This window comes from Pelodiscus sinensis, chromosome 21 (assembly GCF_049634645.1).
Source record: "Pelodiscus sinensis isolate JC-2024 chromosome 21, ASM4963464v1, whole genome shotgun sequence".
Taxonomy (NCBI): domain Eukaryota; kingdom Metazoa; phylum Chordata; order Testudines; family Trionychidae; genus Pelodiscus; species Pelodiscus sinensis.
Window position 1 is genome coordinate 13830261 of NC_134731.1, and position 12366 is coordinate 13842626.

The 12366-nt window shown below is 44.1% G+C and overlaps 1 protein-coding gene across 6 annotated transcripts in view; it reads right to left on the minus strand.

Annotated features, from left to right (window-relative positions):
- Positions 1-251: 251 nt before the first annotated feature.
- Positions 252-12366, minus strand: part of PITPNM3 (PITPNM family member 3) — a 518333-nt gene continuing 506218 nt past the window's right edge. For all 6 annotated transcript variants that reach the window (XM_075904890.1, XM_075904888.1, XM_075904887.1 and 3 more), the window contains 4 exons: positions 8579-8728; positions 7486-7669; positions 5361-5489; positions 252-3649 (listed from right to left, as the gene is read on the minus strand). In XM_075904890.1, the coding sequence (XP_075761005.1) occupies positions 3341-3649; positions 5361-5489; positions 7486-7669; positions 8579-8728 (772 nt within the window). In that variant the 3' untranslated portion in view covers positions 252-3340. The remainder of the gene's footprint in view (positions 3650-5360; positions 5490-7485; positions 7670-8578; positions 8729-12366) is intronic.

Genomic DNA, 12366 nt, shown 5'->3' on the forward strand with positions numbered 1-12366 from the left:
AGTTCGAACTAGGCTTCCTAGTTCGAACTACCGTTACTCCTCATTTCACGAGGAGTAACGGTAGTTCGAACTAGGAAGCCTAGTTCGAACTGCCTAGTTCGTGCCCCGTGTAGCCGCGCTGCACGGGGTTCGAACCAGCGGGGTTTTAAAAATGGCGGCTCCCCGCTTATGCAAATGAAGCCCGGGAAATTCAAATCCCGGGCTTCATTTGCAAGTGCGGTATGCATACATTACCCCGCTAGTTTGAACTAGCGGGGTAGTGTAGACATATACCCTAGGAGAGTTGTTTAGTCTCAGTTGAATGCTAATACTGGCTGTAGTAACAGTTAAAATACTGACATTCTATTCATGTACACAGACTAGCACTTATTTCACTGCTTAAATAATTATATTGTTATGAGAAGCCAGCACAAAGGCTGCATGTCAAGAGACCCAGGTATTAATGAAAAATTCCAGTTAAAAACCAAAGAGCTTTCAGGCTCAGTTCTGTTAATGATGGACACGTGATTTCAGCTAGCTCTTATGCTGGAAAGAAAAAAAGAAAGAAATATAAGAGGAGAATTGAATAAATATATAGGAAAGGAATATATATATATAAGAGGAGCATTAGATAAATATTAGGACAGTTGGTTTTGGAGCCTTGTGGCTGGTAGAGGTAGACATTAGCTAAAGCAACAATAGCTTTGAATTGTACGCCAGGCACAATAATTACCAGCAGTGTACATGCTGTAACATAGCGCTGCTTTAAAAATGTAATTTCAAGCTAAACAATCAAGGTCATCGAGAGCTGCCCATCAGATTATAGGGAGGGCCAGAGACAACTCTGAAAAGTGTATGCTCCCTGGCCCTTTAAATGTGGAGCAAGCTGAAAAATATTGTTTCCCAGCGGTTCTGCAGTGAAGGGAGCCTAAAATAATTGGCCAGTCACCACAGCCCCCAAGCAAATCAAACTGCTCCAGGGACGATAAAGCAGTGAATCTGCTGAATATATAAAACCATTAGTGGTCAGATGTAAATCAAGGTAACAAGCTTGTGACTGTATGTTCTGAGGGCATTATTGTGTTGGTACCTATTAGTCAGAAGAGATGCATCAATAGGGACCGAGTGTGGAATAAGTACCAACCACTCATCTTTATTACTTGCTTTTCCTTTCCCCTAGAGCAGCAGCAGAAAGCCGAATTCATCACTGGGCTAAGCAGCCATGGCTCCTAAAGTCTGTGGAGCCATGCATGCTTTTCATACGAGTAGTTAGTGTGGCACAGAGAGCTAGTTTCTGTCCTGCTTTACAGGCTGTAGTTGCAGAGCGTGGAAGAGGAGGACACACAGTAGACTATCTGATAAGAATAGCACACAGGGCAAGGACAGAACGCTTAATAACCATTTAAAGTGCAGTGTGTTAGAGGACTTGTGACATTCTTCAGGAAAAAAAGTTATTTGAAATCCTAACAACTATTTTGTTCTTGGGGCTCTTACAATTAGCTTTTATAGCCACGTGACCTGGCACCACAGAGCAAAGGACATAAATAGAACAGTTACCTTTTTAAAGTGCCTATTCCTAACCAATATGAGCTTACAAAACACTGTGTCTTAATTTCAACCTCAAAACTCCAGTTTAATAGAAGAGAAAGTATTTCACACTAAAATTAGTATCTGATCTTTTAGGAAATGTGAAGCTACATTTTTTTCATGTGGACTGATTACAAGTGTAATACGAAAAGCGCAAGTAACTTTGGCATTCCTCCCACAGAATAAGATACAGAAATATATCTACGATACTCCACCAGGAGAGCTAATTTGCTGCTTTCTTGTAGCTCTCTGGAAATGTGGGGTCTACAACGAATACAGCATTAAGATTTGCCTCGTAGTATTTCCCCATAGCATTCTTTGTACTTGCTATATCTCAGTAACCAACAGGCATAGTCAAACCTGCTTTCAAAATGAAAAGTCTTGAAAAATGGGTAACTCATTAAACCTCTCCTAGGCTCACAAACCAGTTTTTAATCTTTAAGGACGTGGTTTCCTTGCGCACTTACAACTTTGATGCAGACTGGAAAACATGCTTACGTTAGGGCCCAATCCTGAAAAGTTTTAGTAGTTCCTCTCAGTTCAGTGGGAATTATCACTGCGTAAGAATTTGCAGGATCTGGTTCTCTGCTTCTATCCTAAAATGACTACAGTAGTTACCTCTTAAATACGAACATTTAGGATGATTCCTCCAGTAGACCTTTTTAACTGAGCTGAAAAAATCTAAATAGCATTTTTGATAATCAGAAAATAAGCTTTTAACTGGCACCTACAATTTCAGAGCATTTCATTTCTATGAAGCTTAAATGTGAGTATTTTAAATACAGTAAGATTGTTTTCACAGAAACTGCACCTGCACTTTCATAGCATATAGGTTTTTTAAAAACAGCTGTGATAAGGGAAAAATTACCAATATAAAATCTTATGATTTTATCAGTCATTTTCATCCATTGTAAAACTCTGGAGAAGTTATCAAAGAGAGGTTTCTTTAGCTTACCAATGTAGGATCCATGTCTTACATAGAATAGACCAAACCCCTCTTGTTGCTTGAAGCAATTGAAATATTTGTAGTGTCACCAAATGCCACAAAAAGCATGGGATCTTTGTATATAGCAACACTATCTGTGCTTCAGACTTAAAAAAAAACAAACCATGAAGCATTTATGATTTGGTTCACAAGTAGATTTCTCCAGTGGGTATTTTAAGTCTCACTGCCTCACTTACAAGCTATTGATTAGAACTTGAATGGGTACACATTCATCAAAACCATAAGCCAAAGGAAATTTTCTTGGGCTTAAGGCATCCAAAGAGTTTGTCTTTCACAGTCCATGCCACCTGCACTTCCCTGCTTTGTATAACACTTTCTCAGGAATACTGCAACAACTGTTACAGCCATTAGTGTTTTAAAATATAAGCCTTCCCTTTAACTCATTTTACCCACTTATGGCATTTTTAAATGTACTCCTAATTAGCTGACGTCGCCCCCTTAAGCATCTTCCATTGAGTAAAATCAACCAGTTACTGTTTTTCTCTTATTGCACATTTTATACTGTCTTGTAAAAAAATTCTGAGACATATTTTGCAATTTTGATGTTAAGCACTTGCGATAGTTTTAGATCTGGATTTTAAGTTTCATAACAGGTATGTTAAGAGGAACAAAGGTCCCTACTTGGATAAGAAGCAGATTCCAGAGCAAGGAAACCTCTGGTTATGTGTTCTCCCCCCTACCTCTTATGTTGAAGCTGCCTGATACACTTTTCAAGGCATGCCTACAGGTTGATTGGCTGGCACCCAAGACTTACACCTCATATGCTTCCTAAGGTACAGACTCAAACTTATGGACCCCACCTCGAACCCAGCTGATAGGGGGCAGATGCCTGTCATGATCTTTGTCTGATTCAGGCTGGCTCTGAGCACGCTCTGGTTTGGGGTTCGATGACGGCGGGTCAGGCTGTTGCACAGACATAGTCCTACGCAGGTGAGTCCTTTTCCGCAGAAACTCCGGCTGGGAATGCAGCCCAAAGCTTCCTTTCCTCAAGATCATCCGGGAGTTGTTCTTCTTGGGCCTTGAATGGAGACTGAACTCCAGCGCAGCTAAGTGCGCCGCATAACCTTCACTGAGGAACTGGGGGGGGAGAGAGGGGGAGAGAAATACTGGGCATTACTAACCATTCATGATCCGTGTGAGTGGGCCTCACATCACTGAGCAAACGGCCTGGTTAGAATGGTCCGAGAGAGCCCCAGTCAGCACTGCTCTTGGGTGCTGCTGAAGCACTGCTCTCATGTCAGCTAATGTCTAGACTGGCATGATTTTCCGGAAATGCTTTTAACGGAAAAGTTTTCCGTTAAAAGCATTTTTGGAAAAGAGCGTCTAGATTGGCAGGACACTTTTGCGCAAAAGCACTTTTTGTGGAAAAGCGTCTGTGCCAATCTAGATGCGCTTTTCTGCAAAAAAGCCCCGATCGCCATTTTCGTGATCGGGGCTTTTTTGCGGAAAACAAGTCTGGGCTGTCTACACTGGCCCTTTTGTGCAAAAGTTTTGCGCAGAAGGACTTTTGCCCGAACGGGAGCAGCATAGTATTTCCGCAAAAACACTGACAATCTTACATGAGATCGTCAGTGTTCTTGCGGAAATTCAAGCGGCCAGTGTAGACAGCTGGCAAGTTTTTCCGGAAAAGCAGGTGATTTTCCGGAAAAACTGGCCAGTCTAGACACAGCCAAAATATATGGACTAGGTACAGCAAGGGGTTCCTTCGCAGCAGCTGCCTTTCTGGAGTGATGCTTCCCACTTCACTGTAACTAGTTAGGTCAAAGGCATGAGAGGCCATACTCCCTGAGATGGAGGGTACAAAATGGCCTTTCTAGCACTCGCACTTATCTCCTCATGCTTGGCTGCAGTACTGTAACGAGAATGTGAGCGGGTCCCGCTCGGGGGGGAGGGGGGGGGTGACAGGAGTTGAGCAGCAGAGTTGTATGACAATCAATTAGTGGAAAATAACAGCCCGTGTAGTGAAAATACACTCCTGCTTTAAAAAAAAAAAAGAACACGAATGACTAATTTTAGACCGTTATACCTGGAAAATGCTAATAGTTAGGATGTTATAACTATGTCTTTTAGGCTATGGCTACACTGCTGGTTTTTTGTGGAAGAGGATATGCAAATTGCTCTCATTTGCATATCTACATCCGTTTCTTTTGGCAGAAGAGGTTTTGCTGCTTAATAGCCCTGTGCAGACGGGGCCAAATGTCGGGAAAAAACCCCTTTTTCGCAAGATCCTGTAAACCTCCATTTTTGAGGAATAAGGGATCTTGCGAAAAAGGGTTTTTTTTCCCGACAAATGGCCCCGTCTACACGGGGCTTTTTAGTGACAAAAACCTCTTCCACAAAAAGAATCGGAAGAAGATATGCAAATGAGAGCGCCATTTGCATATCTTCTTCCTCAAAAAAAAAAAAAAAAAAAAAAAAGGTAGTGTAGCCGTAGCTTTAATTTGGTATTTTCATTTGATCATTCAACCATATGTACAGGTGTTACACAGATATAGTCCTGCGCAGGTGAGTCCTTTTCTGCAGAAACTCTGGCTGGGAATGCAGCCGAAAGCTTCCTTTCCTCAAGATCATCCAGGAGTTGTTCTTCTTGGGCCTTGAATGGAGACTGAACTCCAGCGCGGCTAAGTGCGCCTCACTAAAAAATTTTTCATAACGTTTGCCCCATTCGCCTTCACTCCTGCATGAAAATGCCCCCTCTAGGACCTAAGCTGCTCTGGACATACACAACGGGTGAGGAGAATTCTTGTGCATGTCCCAAAAGACATTGACTTTAGCAAGAGTTACATACCTGACACTGAGCTTGGTATTTCTTTGTGGGACGTCCCACTATGTAGATCTGGGAAGGAGACAGCCCCAAAACATTGTACACGGAAATATCCTTCATTGAGCCATAGGCAGCGCAAATTTTGATGTAGCACTGAAAGAACCAAGGCAAATATGGTTTTAATTGCAGGTGCTCGAAAGGGCTGGTCTACGTATCTTACAGCAGGGATTTTCTTTGTGATAAAGTCTCAAGGGGGTAGCTGCATTAGTCTGTCTTTTTAAAAACAACGAGTAGTCCAGGGACACCTTAGGGCAGGGGTCGGCAACCTTTTCAAACCGAAGAGCCAACCTACATCAAAATTCAGAACAAGTGGTCAACAAAGAGCCGTATAAGAATGCCCATTTTCATGACTGAAAATATACAACTTAATATGATTGATGATTAACATGATGATTAATAATAGCATAAATGAAGCATTGTACTCACAGACTTTATTTAATGAGACTTCTGCTGTTGCATCTTTTCACGCATTTCAGTTTCATGCACACATTCAGGCTGTCTTCTGTCAATCTTATGACAGGGGGTTGGGAATGTGGGGGGTGCAGGAAAGTGGGTTGGAGTGTATGGGGGCTCAGGGCAGGGGGTTTGGGTGTATGATGGGCTCAGAGCACAGGACTGGGGTATTTGTGGGTGCCAGAGTATTATGGCAGGGGGCTGGAGATGTGGGGGGTGCAGGCATCTGGGTTGGGCTGTATGAGGGGCTCAGGGCAGGGGACTCAGGTATATGATGGGCTCAGGGTTGGTGTGTGTGAGGGGGTGCAGGAGTGGTATGACACTGTGGCCATATGGGGGCTGTGCCCCAATTGGGGGCTTGTTGGCCAGGCTTCATTTTTAAATAAAATAAAATATTATGTCCAACATAAAAGTTCTCAACATTGTCTTTATTTATGGCAGAAGTGGGGAACCTTTTTTGGGCCAGGGGGCACTGAGTTTGGTTGAAGGAGGCAGCTGTGATCTGAGGCACGGGATTGGGGTGCAGGAGTTTGGGCTGTGACCTAGGATAGGAGGGGGCAGTGACCTAGGGCAGAGGATTGGAGTGTGGGGGAGGAGGGAGAGGTTTGGGCTGTGACTTCAGGCAGGGGCTGGGGTGCAGGGGTTTGGCTTGTGAAGGGCAGGAGGGGATTGTAATCTGGGGCAGGAGATTGGGGTGCAGGGTCTCGGTAGGGGTACGGGCCCAGGAGGGGGGGCAGACGGTTTTGTTATGTGGGGTGGGAGCAGAGGGCTGGGGGGGAAGGCGAGGCAGGGGTGTCAGAGGCTCCAGAGACTCCAGAGCCACAGCCGAGTACATGTCTCAGGTGCCTGCCCTGCCCTGCACAGGCTGCAGAGCCATGTGCTCTGTGAATAAGAGCCAGCGGTGGTGAGGGGCGGAAAGTGATGCTTTGCACACTGCCTGTTCAAGAAACAAGCAGCTTCCATTGGCCAGAATTCGGCCAATGGGATTGCGCTGGGGGCGGGAGCAGCCATGAGGCACCACTTCCCCGTCCCCTCCCAGCTCGCTGTTTGTGAAAAACAAATGGCCCAGCAGCCACTTTTCTGAGTGGAGTGTGGGGGTGGGGCAAGCAGGGCAGTCTGCCTGGGGGCTCCCTGCTGTGTCTGTGGGCAGGATTGTTTTGCCCAGGCCTGCTGTAGCACCAGCGCGGGCTCCCTTCTATGGGGGGAGCAAGCAGGGACTGGACTCGAGCTTCAAAAGACCCATATCTAGCTCCCTAGTGAGCCACAGGTGGCCAGCCCCTGCCTTAGGGCATGTTTACCCCAGGGAGTTATTTTGAAATAATAAGGGAGTGTCCACACTACTGAGCCTGTTATTTCAAAATGATAACTCCTGCGTGTGAAGAGGAATAAGCTTATTTCGAAATAGTTATTTTGGGAGTTCCTGTTTTGAAATAACTTACCCTCAAAAGGCAGAGGAGCCTTCTTTGCATCTGTGAATGCTGGGAATGAAACCAAGACACAGCACAATGCCCAGTACTGGATAATTGTATTTTCCTCCCAAGGGGGAGAGACCCTCCCCTCTGACAATGCTAACAGAAATCTGACTTTCCAGCAACTGATCATTCCATTTCAAGATGTACACCGTAGCCTCTATTACCTCTTGCATTAGATTCCGGAGGAAAATCGTCTTTTGTCGTAGAGGGTCATGAACAAGACCATCCGAGAAGAAAATCATTCCTTGGGGAAAGTTGTGCTGAGATAACCATGAGACAACTCTCTGCTTTTGCATATCAGGACGGCCAGTGATATAGATGATCAGATATCCCAGATCCTGCCAGTGTCTGCCAGAAGCAAAAGCAGCAAGGGTGTGAGAAGGGAGAAGTCACTATCCTCTTTAATCTTAACATCTTTGAGGAACATGCAGACAATGTAAGAAAAGCCAGGCGTAATCGTTCAACAAGTAAAAGGCTTGCTGGGATGGGTGTCTGATTTTACTAGCTAACATCCTGTTGCATTCACGCAATAATTGAAATAACACTAAGTGAATAATAAGAATTGAAATAATAAGCCTTGAGAGAAATTGGGAAGAGCCATAAGCAGTCTGATCCCCAATATTTTATACAACGGTATTTGTATATTTCAAAATGTTTTTATCTTAAATGTTCTGCACACTGTGGATTCTGCCCCACTGTCCTAGAAATGGATGAGAATTTTGTCTTTGTCTCCAATAAGAGCAGAATCACACCCTAGGAAGCGGGGAGACTCATGACAGGGGCACTGAGTTTAAAATGACAGACGCCACCTCTTTTCCCAGCACAGTTTTAAAACTTATTCTCGCAGTGCTTTACATCCAGAAGGGACAGCATGATTCCAGATTAAAATTCAGTATAGCACTAAATCCTGCTATAATTTACCACCCTGTTTGATAATCAGAGTAATAAATGGAAAAATTATCCATTGACTCCGCTTTTAGACCATGTTTCCCAGAGGCAGCCTTTTAACTTTGATACAATTTATCATGCAAATCATGAAGTTAAACATCTAAGTGCTATATAATGTGGAAATTTCCATGCAGATCAGATATAACTGGATGTCTGAATGGTACAAAAATGCATCTGCAAAGAACTCTGGGCCTTAAAATCCATAAAAATTGTGAACGCTCCATAATTTCTTGCTTCCCGTTATAGCCCCTTTGTTAAAAAGGGATGAGGCAGGGACTCAAAAACCACAAATGTGTACATGTCCCTCACCTGACAACGTCAACCGCCCCAGCTCGGACTTTGGGGTCACTCCCCATGATAGAGACACTTGCTGCAAAGGACCCATCAATGCTGAACACCACACACTCCATTCCCCGGGGTAACACAGTCAGGTAACTCATTGCACTGCTTTGATCGCCCCTAGAGGAGAGAAACAAAGCAAAGGATCAAAACTGAAATGCAGAAATGAAAACCAGAAATGACGTCTGTCTGGAACAAGGCATTTAGGGCTCCACAAATCTAATGGGACTTAACAATTGTGTTTCCAGTTGGCTCCACAAAGTAAAGATGTTGGAACCCTTTACGAAGCTAATTTTCCAAGTGCACTGGGCTAAACCTGGGCGAGCTGTATACATCCAATTAAAACATTACAAGACAAAAAACAAAAAAACACCAACCCTGACAATCCAGTGACCTCCTGTAGGCTTTGTCCTTTTTTGCAACTTAGAAATAGAAATTAGGTTTTTTAAAGCAGACTAAAAATACTGGGCATTCCCAATTATATGGAGAAAAGCAATGCACACCAGTTTTCCCTGTAAACTGGGTGCTTGTGTGGCCATTCAGGAGAAATTCAAATGTTGCTGATTAGTGGAGTGCCCACACCTAGGTTTTTGTTTCTACTAGTGGTGCAATTTTACACATGCTTCAGTGCACATACAAATTTATTCCACACATAGATGAAAAATATTAGAGGGAATATTGGTGCATAATAAGATTTCATGCATGCCTCAGCGTACATAGAAATTGTATCGAGCACATGGATGAAAAAATCAGGGATGTTAAGTAGCGGTTAAGAAGCTAATTGAGTAGTCGATGGAATTTCCGGCTTGTGCTGGGTCCCCCACTGAACCTCTGCCTCCCCCCACGGAAATGGTGCTGGGGGGGACTGGCTTTTAAACTGGCTCCCCCCAGCATCATCTCCTGCTTCCCCCTTGCTGCCTCTGATACAATGGGGGGGAGAGCGAGTAGTCAAGTAATGACTTGACTAGTCGACTAGTCATTTATATCCCTAGAAAAAATGAGAGGGAACTTGGCTTACAATGCAAGTCTGCAAAAAATCAACCTTACAGTGCAACAGAAATGGACAGGAGTTGACCACCCCTCTGTCCCTGTTTATTGTGCGGATAATGCTGCTCCCCTCCCCCAAAGAGTTGAATAAATTCACAACAGAGGAGGGATTCAAACACTAGGTGCCTATGCCCCTGCATGGCTTTTCTCATGCAGAACTTTGGCAGCTGCAAGCTTCTACTCGCAGCATATTCTTTGATTGGGGTTCAGAGCTTAGCTCACCCTTCGCTTCTCCTGCCATTTGAATCATGTTGCTCTGCAGATCTGACCCAAGCTCTGCTCTCTTGGTAACAGTGGATATATAGCTGGTGTTACAGGCAACATCTTACAGGATGGATTTCTGCTTGGAAATGCTCCTGCATCACATGTCAGGCCCAGCCATGATAATTTAAGGGTAAGGAGGGGAAAAAACTACTTCCATTCTTGGATGAAGCATATTAAACCTGCAATCTAAGGCCCAGGGTGGCAGCTAGCTTGGCTCAAAACTGCAGACTTCCCTGAATGGACCTTAATTGATTTTTAAGAAGCCCTATCTTCTCAAATTGATTGCCTGCTCCTGTACAGTGGAATTATTACTGATTAGGAAAATATATGACATTGCAGAACTGATATTCCATTTGATTAGCTGCGAGGATGCCTTTTGTTCATTTTTTTTTCTTTTAGAGGAGATATTTAGTGGAATCTGCAAGTTATTTCCCAAGTGGGCATGAAGTTTAGTAGTGGAGGATTAAACTAAAACTTTATGTCAAAGCATTTTGCGGTTTTCTTGGTAGACATAAAAATGCGTGAGAAGCACAGCTGCCCCCATCCATGCACTTAGGCAGATTAATTTTTATTTCATACATTTTTCCCCTTTATGCTTGACTCAGCAGAGGGCTTTTCATGAAACTCTTGAGAGCGAGGAGAGAGTCAATTGATTTCACTTCACTGAATTGTTGCTTTAAGGCTGAGTTTTTTCAATTTAAAATAAGCATGGCACTGAGTACAGAATGAAAGTGATGCCTTCAGCTGGCCTGACATCAACAGATGAACTGAGCTACAGATGCAGAACAAGGCAATACGTTCGCTGCTCGTTTCCACAGGACAAACTGGTCGCTTCCAGTGTTCCCTGTAAGCTGGGCACTTGGGCGGCCACTCAGGAGAGATTCAAATGCCACCCAGCTGATTTAGCAGTGTGCCCCCAGCTGTTTTTTTGTTTGTACTGGTGGTGCACATTCACACATGCCTCAATGTGCATAAAAATTGTTCTGCACACGGATGGAAAAGATTGGACACTGGTCACCAAGGTCAGGATTGCCGATCATCCCTTCACCACCCCCCGTCCTCACCCACATGCAGGCTCTGTATTATCCAACTACACATTTAATAGAGCCTGCAAATGGACCAGAAAACTACAAGCTGTCAAACCTGATCCCCTGCATTTACAAGACTAAACAGTCATTTATGGATTCCCACTGGCTATTTTTAATTGTATTACTGATTTATCTATATATTGCAGCCAAGATCAGGGCCCCATTGGGCTGGGTGTTGTACAAAGACAGTAAGAGACACTCACTGCCTCAAAACACTTAAAATAAAAACAGGCAAAGCATGCACAAGATTGGGGAGGGAAGTACTGGGAAACTGGGGCACAAAAAGAGATGAAGTGACTTGCCCAAGGTTGCACAGGAAGTCTGTAGCAGAACTACACCCTCCCCATCCACAAAACCATTCTGTCTCCAGCGTCTTCATCAAATGCACAGTGATGGCTCACATGAGGTGAATGATATTTACAAAATCCAGAGGAGGCTTTGCTGCTAGTGCAGGCTTTGTGGTACAGGTTGGATCTCCCAGGTCTGGCACCCTCGGGACCTAAGCGGTTCTGAATCAGGGAGTTTTATGCAAAAACCCACAGGCTACGTCTACACTGGCACCCTTTTCCGGAAATGCTTAAAACGGAACAGTTTTCCATTATAAGTATTTCCGGAAAAAGCGCATCTACATTGGCAGGATGCTTTTCTGGAAAAGCACTTTTTCTGGAAAAGCGTCCGTGGCCAATGTAGACGTACTTTTCCGGAAAAAAGCCCCGATCGTAATTTTTGCGATTGGGGTTTTTTTGCGGAAAACACTATTGTGCTGTCCACACTAGCCCTTTTGCGGAACAATTTTTCTGGAAAAGGTCTTTTGCCCGAATGGGAGCAGCATAGTTTTTCCGGAAAAACACTGACAATTTTACAGTAGATCGTCATTGCTTTTCCAGAAAAGCAAGTGGCCCAGTGTAGACACAGCCACAGAGCATCCACACTACAAGCGCGTTCTTGCTCAAGAAAAAGTACAGTAGAGCATCAGGAGACAGGGCTTTTTGCGCAAGAGTTATTCCTCTTTCTGCGAGGAATAAGCCTTTTTGCGTAAGAGCTTTCTTTTTGCGCAAAAGCACATGGCAGCGTGGACATGCTCTTATGCAAAAAGTTCTTATGCAAGAGGCCTGCAGTGTAGACGTAGCTTGACTGTCTACACAGCAGCACCCATTTTCACAGCTGGAAGAGGCATGTGACTGAGCTCGGGATGCCCTCTCCCTCCAAACAAGGGCCACCATTTGCTCTTTTTCTACCTATTGAACCCATGAGGGTGGAATAAATGTCTCCAGAGCTATACCTTTGCTCATCATTGTGGACAAATAATACATGGCTTTGCTCCCTTTGATGATAAATGCAATTTTGGGGGGTCCTGCT